Raw genomic sequence first — 8,065 nt, 5'->3', positions numbered from 1 at the left:
CCGACAAATGTTTGGGTGTTGTGTCATGCATGACATTCACTTTATATTTGTGGATGCTATTACAAACACACAAAAGGTGTGCTACTATGGTATTGAACATTATAGAATGGGAAGTGGCATAATCAGTGTTTCCCATCTATTCCTTTATAGTAGCAAACTTAGCCAAATGGTCACTGTATTTATTAGCCAATTATTAGACACTTTGAAATATTAAAAATAAAAAAAGGGAACTAGAAACGTATATCAGTTTTGTAGACTATTCTGTTTTAACCACAGAACTACATTATGTAGAAAACTCATGAGGCTTTTATCGCCGTGAGTCCGCCATCTTGTGTAGCACAAACTTGTTCGTTAGCGACTTTCAATGTTTTTACTCATGGTTTCTGAAATTCTGGACACAATAAGGCATGAAATTGTTCGACTGTGCGGCTGTAAACTACCTATGTATACTTATAAACTGCTGCCAAATTGTGCTACACAAGATGGCGGCGTGTGCATTGAAGCGCTGCGTGGCGGTGAGCTTTCTACGTGTTTCTATTTCTGTTGTTTTAACCGGTGGAGAGGCAAAGGTATAGATGTGTGTGTTCGGTAGCTTGAACATGTCTCTCAAAACTGTACTGTGGTGCGTTCAAAAACCGCAGAACAAAGTGCGAAATCTTAATGCAGGGATTTTTCCCAACCAAAAATCAAAGGATGAGGGGACCACTTAAAAAAAAAAAATTAAACTGACCCATGTTTATTTGTAAAATCACTGCTTTTTTTCTATTTGTACTATTTTTTTTTTTAAGATGGGACATAAATGGCCCACGGGACAAACTTTGGACACCTGTCTTAACGCTTAATGAAAAACATTCCTAAAACATGCAAATAAGTCATGGATAATTATAAAAGTTAGGCAATGATGCCGATGCCATAGATTGAAGTCCTGTGGAAAATACTACACTGACTACAGTGTATAATAGCCAATGCTAAGTACATATACTGTATTGAAGTATTTCTCATGACGTGACATGGCATCGGTCACACAGGTCCTACTAACGTGATCCCATCATGTTTAAACATGCCCACACAACCGCTTCACTCTCGTCTCCCATTGTTGACGTGCATGGCGTACAGCCCCCCCCCCCCGAGAACTTTACTGCAATTTCCAGGAATACGGCTGCCAGGCATCACCAAACGTTTCACGTTCCCTGTCAAAATCCCCAAGGTGGCTTTTTCTTTCTGCCACCTCTGCTTGGGTTTTTCCACAGACGTATTTCCTTTCATTTGGAAGTGTTTCACTGCTGGACAAGCAGGAAGGCTACAGTGCTAGCAGAGCAAGCGGCTGTATTCGGAGAGAGCGGAGGATTTTTTGACGCCATCCCAGATCCGAGCCGCATAGTGAAACCTATAGAAACACAAAGTCAAATACAAAGGATTAATTTTAGGTTATATTGGCCTGCATCTCAAATCTTCCAATATTGGCATCCCGATACAAGCAGTCGATTCCGGAGTCTGTGTCTGTCCGGCCACAACGGTGTTCGATGCCACCTTATTAGTTGTTATTTAACAACCCAATACAATACAATCATATGTGACTTTACTCACCTGTATACACCAGTCATTATTTGCACTATGACCCATTTATCATTGCACTAAAATTAATATATCTGCAATATGTCTGCTCCTGGGCGGCACGGTGGTCTAGTGGTTAGCGCGCAGACCTCACAGCTAGGAGACCAGGGTTCAAATCCACCCTCTGCCATCCCTGTGTGGAGTTTGCATGTTCTCCCCGTGCATGCGTGGGTTTTCTCCGGGTACTCCGGTTTCCTCCCACATTCCAAAAACATGCTAGGTTAATTGGCGACACCAAATTGTCCATAGGTATGAATGTGAGTGTGAATGGTTGTTTGTCTATATGTGCCCTGTGATTGGCTGGCCACCAGTCCAGGGTGTACCCCGCCTCTCGCCCAAAGACAGCTGGGATAGGCTCCAGCACCCCCGCGACCCTCGTGAGGAAAAGCGGTAGAAAATTAATGAATGTCTGTCCGGCCACAACGGTGTTCGACTCCACCTTGTAGCAGTAATCAGACGATGTAGTTAAGTGTGATGCTTGTCATGCACAAGTTTCCTGTGCACTTTGAACACACTTGGCTGCTACATTTTGGATAAAACTATACCCCATATGCATAAAGAAGTGGAATCAATAGCGGAAGTGATCCGATCCGGGTAGGACATAAAACAAAATGGATGTTTACACACCAGTTCTTCTCAGTAAGGATGGTGTGTGACAGCTGACAGCGCGGCATGGCTAGTATTTGGCTGCGCAGCTTGGACACCATAGTAGAGAAGGTAGGGTGGCCTTTGTACCCCGGGAGCAAGGAGAACAGCGGATACGTCATGGTGGACCCTGAAAGAAAACACACATTTGATGGAGTTCATAGTCTGCAGGAAATACCACAGCTTGATCTCACCTGCTTTGGTGAGACCATCATCGCCATCGCCGTCCTGCATGGGAAGCAGGAACATGTTGACTTCTGTTGTCAGATAGTTCTGGCCCAGACCGGGAAACACATTGCAGTCCAGCATGGACAAGGAACCTGGAGACATTTTGTCATAAGCGGTCTCTTGTATCTACAGTTATACCTTCCTAAACACAAAGCAATTAAAGACAAGTGTTTGAACCTTTGTATTTGAGATGAGAATGAGCCATTAATTTGTCCACCACCATGTGCATATCCTTCAGATTCCTTGGACAGAAGTCCTCCCGCCTGCTTTTATTCTGAAGGAACACTGCGTGCAGGAGAGCAGAGAGGCTTTATTCATATTAATTAAAGCTCTTTTATGTACTGTGGAAGTGGGTTCAAAAGTCACACCTATGTGTGGGTAGTATTCTGCGCCGTCATCATTGCTGGAAGAGCCTGTGCTGTCATGGCTTGCAGATGGAGTGGAAGGTTTAAGCATCTCAGCCGTCTGAAGAAACCTACCCTCCAAAAACAAACACAATAATAACAATAACACAGTTTTTTCAATTAATGGAGTGTTCTACATTTTTTTTGTTTTTTTTTCTCTTTATTTCAAACATGAAAAACATCCAAAGCACAACATTCATTCATTCATTTTGTACCGCTTTTTCCTCACGAGGGTCTTGGGGCCAGAGGCTGGTGGCCAGCCAATCACAGGGCACATATAGACAAACAACCATTCACACTCACATTCATACCTATGGACAATTTGGAGTCGCCAATTAACCTAGCATGTTTTTGGAATGTGGGAGGAAACCAGAGTAGCCGGAGAAAACCCACACATGCACGGGGAGAACATGCAAACTCCATACAGAGATGGCTGAGGGTGGAATTGAACTCTGGTCTCCTACCTGTGAGGTCTGGGAGGAAACCGGAGTACCCGGAGAAAACCCACGCATGCACGGGGAGAACATGCAAACTCCACACAGAGATGGCCGAGGGTGGAATTGAATTCTGGTCTCCTAGCTGTGAGGTCTGTGCGCTAACCACTTTCCACCGCGCAGCCCATTCTGTTTTTCATTCATTCATTTTCTACCGCTTTTCCTCATAAGCGTCGCGGGGGTGCTGGAGCCTATCCCACCTGTCTTCAGGCGAGAGGCGGGGTACACCACTAACCACTAATTGTTGTGTTTGGGTCATCATTAATTAGGTCAACAGAACGACATACTTGCTCACGGTGCAACAAAACAAAAACACATCATATAAATCTACTACTACTACTACTACTACGTAGGTGACAAATGACAACTAAGTGCTAAACAAAATGTAAGTTAAAACCTGTTGTTTCCAAATACCCGCAAAGCATGCTGGGTAGTTCAGCAGAATATGTTTGCTTCTCTGACAGCCTCCTCAAGATATTTTGCAATCAAGCAACAATAGCCACGTATACATGGACTGAAATATTCCAATTGCATTCGCTTTATTTGCTCAAACGGAAAGAATTGAACCTGGTTGACTGGTCGCCAGCCAATCACAGGGCACATATAGACAAACAACCATTCACACTCACATTCATACCTATGGACAATTTGGAGTCGCTAATTAACCTAGCATGTTTTTGGAATGTGGGAGGAAACCGGAGTACCCGGAGAATGCAAACATGCAAACCCCACACATAGATGGCCGAGGGTGGAATTGAACTCGGGTCTCCACGCCGTGCAGCCGCAGAACACAACCATTACTGTCTAAATATCTGTCAAGCGGCAACATAATTGAGTATCAGGATAATTGAGTGTTGCCTACACCAACTTGGTTGCATGGTTGTTTTCTACCATAAGAAGTCCAAGGTGAAGGACGGGTGTCTTGCGACATACTATACGACAGTTAGAGCATAGCAGCCACGCTAAACAATTAATAGCACAGGTTAGATGGGTTCTTTGCAGGTTGTTCTCAACAAGCCTGGATTTGCCCATGTGTGTCGTCCTTTCGACCAACGGTGGGAGCATTTTTGAGCTTATGAAAGCGCAGGAGACAAATATCCTCTCACGCTACAAAAGAGAAATGCCCAACATTCCTGTGGGAGGTTTTGGGTTATATTGTCTCCGCTTATTTGTCGCCGCTCACCGTCTCTCATATAAACAAGCACCCACCTGTAGAGGTTTATATCGGTGAACCAGTCTTGGACCACAATGACCACATGGCACACTGTAAACAGGAAAGCGGCTATCTGAAGAGACTGCGGCGAGGTTAAAAAAGGAAGCGTTAAAACAGGACAGCTCATTTTTAATTTGGTGGTCTTGTGATGTATGACAAGCTGACCTGCATCTCCACATAAGTATAAGGGAGGTTGTATTCCGGGGGCAACTTGCGGTCGTTGTTGATAAGGTGGTCCAAAATGGAGGGGCTGAGCATTGGCTATGAAGACACACCCATAAGAGGATAAGAACCACAATAATTAAAAAGACATGCCAAATAGTCTTCCCACCTGCGTGTCCAAGAAGATGACCCTCTCCTGAGTGATGAAGAAGTCGATCCCTGTGCTCTGGTTTCCACCGCGTTCCTTCATCTCTTGGGTCTGGACTCGAAATACATAACTCCTGTGGATGCAAACACGTGGCTTATTCCCAAACCTGTATGTTTGTGATAAAAAATGTAAATAAAAAAAAAAAATAATAATAATAAAATAATATTTTTTATTATTATAATAATAAAATTATTTTAAATAATTGTATTATTTAAAATATAATAAAATAATATTTTTATTTTTATTATAATTTAATAAAAAAACTTAGGAAAGCAGGAAGTGAACAAATGTAACAGTTACTGATTGTAAAAGTACCAGATGGAGGGGTAGGATTTAATAAGCTTTGCTTCTTCCTACTCCTTTTGGACATGTGGAACTGTGAACTGATTATGGGATGCATTCAATTTTAATAATTTCTCCACTTATTTCTGTTGTTTTTCTTGTTCAATGGCATTTCTTTTAGAAAGTACCACGAGCTGCAGGTCACAAATGGGACACTTTGGGCACCACTTGTATACTGACAAATAACACAAGACATTTCACGCTCCCTGTCATGCCTTTGGTCACCAAAGACTGCTGTGTGGGAAGACTTTTAATCCAGTGATGACAGGATGAAGGCATCATGCCAAATGTGCAATGTGAAACTCTGTGCCACCGTTCTCACCTGAGAACAATGTCTTCTAAAAAACACGTCTTTTTTGTTCACACCACCCCAAACCCATACATGATCTGGTTTCAAATGTTTTTACAATGTTGGAAGCCAGAAGAATATATTTTTTAAAATGTGATACTGGTTTAGCTGCAGTGCTCCTCCGTGTCGATGAAGAGTATCATCAAGTTGTAGGTGAAGAAGAACATTGCATCGTAACTTTGTAACTCATTCATTCATTTTCTACCGCTTTTCCTCACGAGGGTCGCCAATTAACCTAGCATGTTTTTGGAATGTGGGAGGAAACCGGAGTACCCGGAGAAAACCCACACATGCACAGGGAGAACATGCAAACTCCACACAGAGATGGCCGAGGGTGGAATTGAACCCTGGTCTCCTAGCTGTGAGGTTTGCGCACTAACCACTAGACCACCGTCCTTTAAAACAAAAAGCACAGCATGTCCATCATTTTGTGACAAACCTGTAAATTCCAATTATCTCCAGTAAATACAAGTGCTGTTTTTGGTTTGTTTTTTTTTGCCAAAATAATGCCAAATTATTGTTGTATTATTACTACATTACAGTTGGTAAATATTGGAATTTTTGCATATACAAGCACCAGTGCAAATCCGGACAGAACAAAACTAATGACAAAGAAATGCAATGGAAGCAGTCTTCCACAAGCTAGAAAGGAGCCCAGTAACTAACATATGTGCGTATAACGAATATTATTTCCCATTTTTGCCTTTAATATTGCATATTATTATTAATATACACTGTCCCTGTGTTTCTTAAATAAAAACATCTACAAATATACCTTTGGTCTTCTTCAGGGGTGTTGGCTGATAGCAGTGACATGACTGTTGATTTCCCAGTTCCCTGCAGACCAATGACTCCCACCACAAGCATATCTGTTTGATCCCGCAGGTACTGCAAAAAAGTAAAATATTGACTGTGTATGCCAGAAATTAAATATCCCGACAAAACAATCCGCTACTTACTTCCATGGCGCTGTCACACCAGTTCATTTGTTCATCCACCAGTCTGATGCTGTGCTTCATCTTCTCTGGTGGGAGGAGTTTAGACTGGCCAACCAAGGCTGCAATCAAAACAAGAAATTCATATTTATTTTTTTCTATTATCATAACTGGGATTTGCTTTGCTGTGCAAAATCAACAATGACCCACGATCCACGGCGCTGCTCGATGCAGAAGCACTCATTCCTCGGTTTTGAATCTGGTAAACAGGCTGCGTGGGTCGCTGGCCTTCCCGCTCCGCTTTAGAAGGCCCAGGCCCTGAAGGCTGAGGTGTCGCTTCTGGAGGAGTTGCCGGTTTGACTCCGTCGTCCCGAGCTTTCATTAACATGATTGGCTTCTCAAGAACCGGAGCTCCGCTGCCGGGTGTACTCTGTGATGGCTTGGCCTTTAAAATGCAACAATAAATATAACAAATTTGTGACATGACAGGTATGAAATCATGTCAGCTGCACAGTGTACTAGTGGTTGACACAGGGGTCTTCAACCTTGACTATCAAAAGAGTCCTTCTTCCACTAAAGAAAAATAGAAAAAGTCCTATAGAAAATACCATATAGCGTCGTGAATGGATGAATATTATTACCCTCTCCCCTGGGGGCTTTGCCAGAATGATGGGGGTCTTCTGAATGAGAAGACCTAGTGGGTCCTCACTCCCGTCCTCCAAAACAAAAGTAAATCATACAGTTAAATAAGCAGCAACGATGATGCATTAGTAATAGCTTGATTTTCAATCGTACCCTTCGTTCCTTCGGTTGGTATTCGCGATCACGACTAGGACCGGATAGATTCTGGCCTGGAGGTCCAACTTCCCGGTCACCACGGCGTCGCCTTCTCCGGCGCCCTGGTCCATACATTCCAGGTTGACTGTGGCCAGATTCTGACATATTTGCGAATTGTTTAGCAATATATATACAATTTAACACTGCGGTCTACTTCGGTTGTCAGCAAGCTAGCTACAGCCACCTCGGTTCCGCCGAACAAGAATAGCAAAATAAAGACAACTTTCACCGTCTCCAAAATATTTCCAAAACGATAAACATTCTCTCGCCAAATATAAATATGCTCATAACGTTGCCTGCCTTTATGAATATAATGAAAAAAACACTAGGTTTGTTTCGTCAACTCAAACAATTGTAATGTTTGCTAGCTATTTATGTGGCGTTTGTCGTGACATACGGCGTCGACCGTTTTCCAGCAATGGCGTTGTAATAGAAAACCCCACCCGTTTAATATTCCACGTTTATACATATCAAACGCAACTTGTGTCCACTAAATCTAGTCGTCATGAAACAGAAACTCTCAACAGTTCCGTCTCAATTCGGTCAAATTTAAACACGAGAGTTTTTTATTATTTAACATTCACTTCGTATTGAAGTAAAGAGAGATATTTTAGTTATCGTAAATGCATATTTT

General features: G+C 42.6%; 1 protein-coding gene across 1 annotated transcript; it reads right to left on the bottom strand.

Annotated features, from left to right (window-relative positions):
• Positions 1–169: 169 nt before the first annotated feature.
• smg9 (SMG9 nonsense mediated mRNA decay factor) lies at positions 170–7,868 on the bottom strand. The gene is made up of 13 exons (XM_058084973.1): positions 7,390–7,868; positions 7,236–7,310; positions 6,805–7,039; positions 6,619–6,716; positions 6,435–6,547; positions 4,930–5,041; positions 4,764–4,859; positions 4,595–4,680; positions 2,856–2,962; positions 2,665–2,772; positions 2,454–2,579; positions 2,242–2,389; positions 170–1,387 (listed from the first exon to the last, which is right to left on the bottom strand). The coding sequence occupies exons 1-13, from the start codon at positions 7,534–7,536 to the stop codon at positions 1,309–1,311; spliced, it is 1,530 nt and encodes a 509-aa protein (XP_057940956.1). The 5' UTR covers positions 7,537–7,868; the 3' UTR covers positions 170–1,308.
• Between the last annotated feature and the right edge of the window lie 197 nt (positions 7,869–8,065).

The sequence above is a fragment of the Doryrhamphus excisus genome, chromosome 10 (assembly GCF_030265055.1).
Source record: "Doryrhamphus excisus isolate RoL2022-K1 chromosome 10, RoL_Dexc_1.0, whole genome shotgun sequence".
In the NCBI taxonomy this organism is placed as follows: Eukaryota; Metazoa; Chordata; class Actinopteri; order Syngnathiformes; family Syngnathidae; genus Doryrhamphus; species Doryrhamphus excisus.
This window is presented reverse-complemented; position numbering and strand designations above follow the sequence as displayed.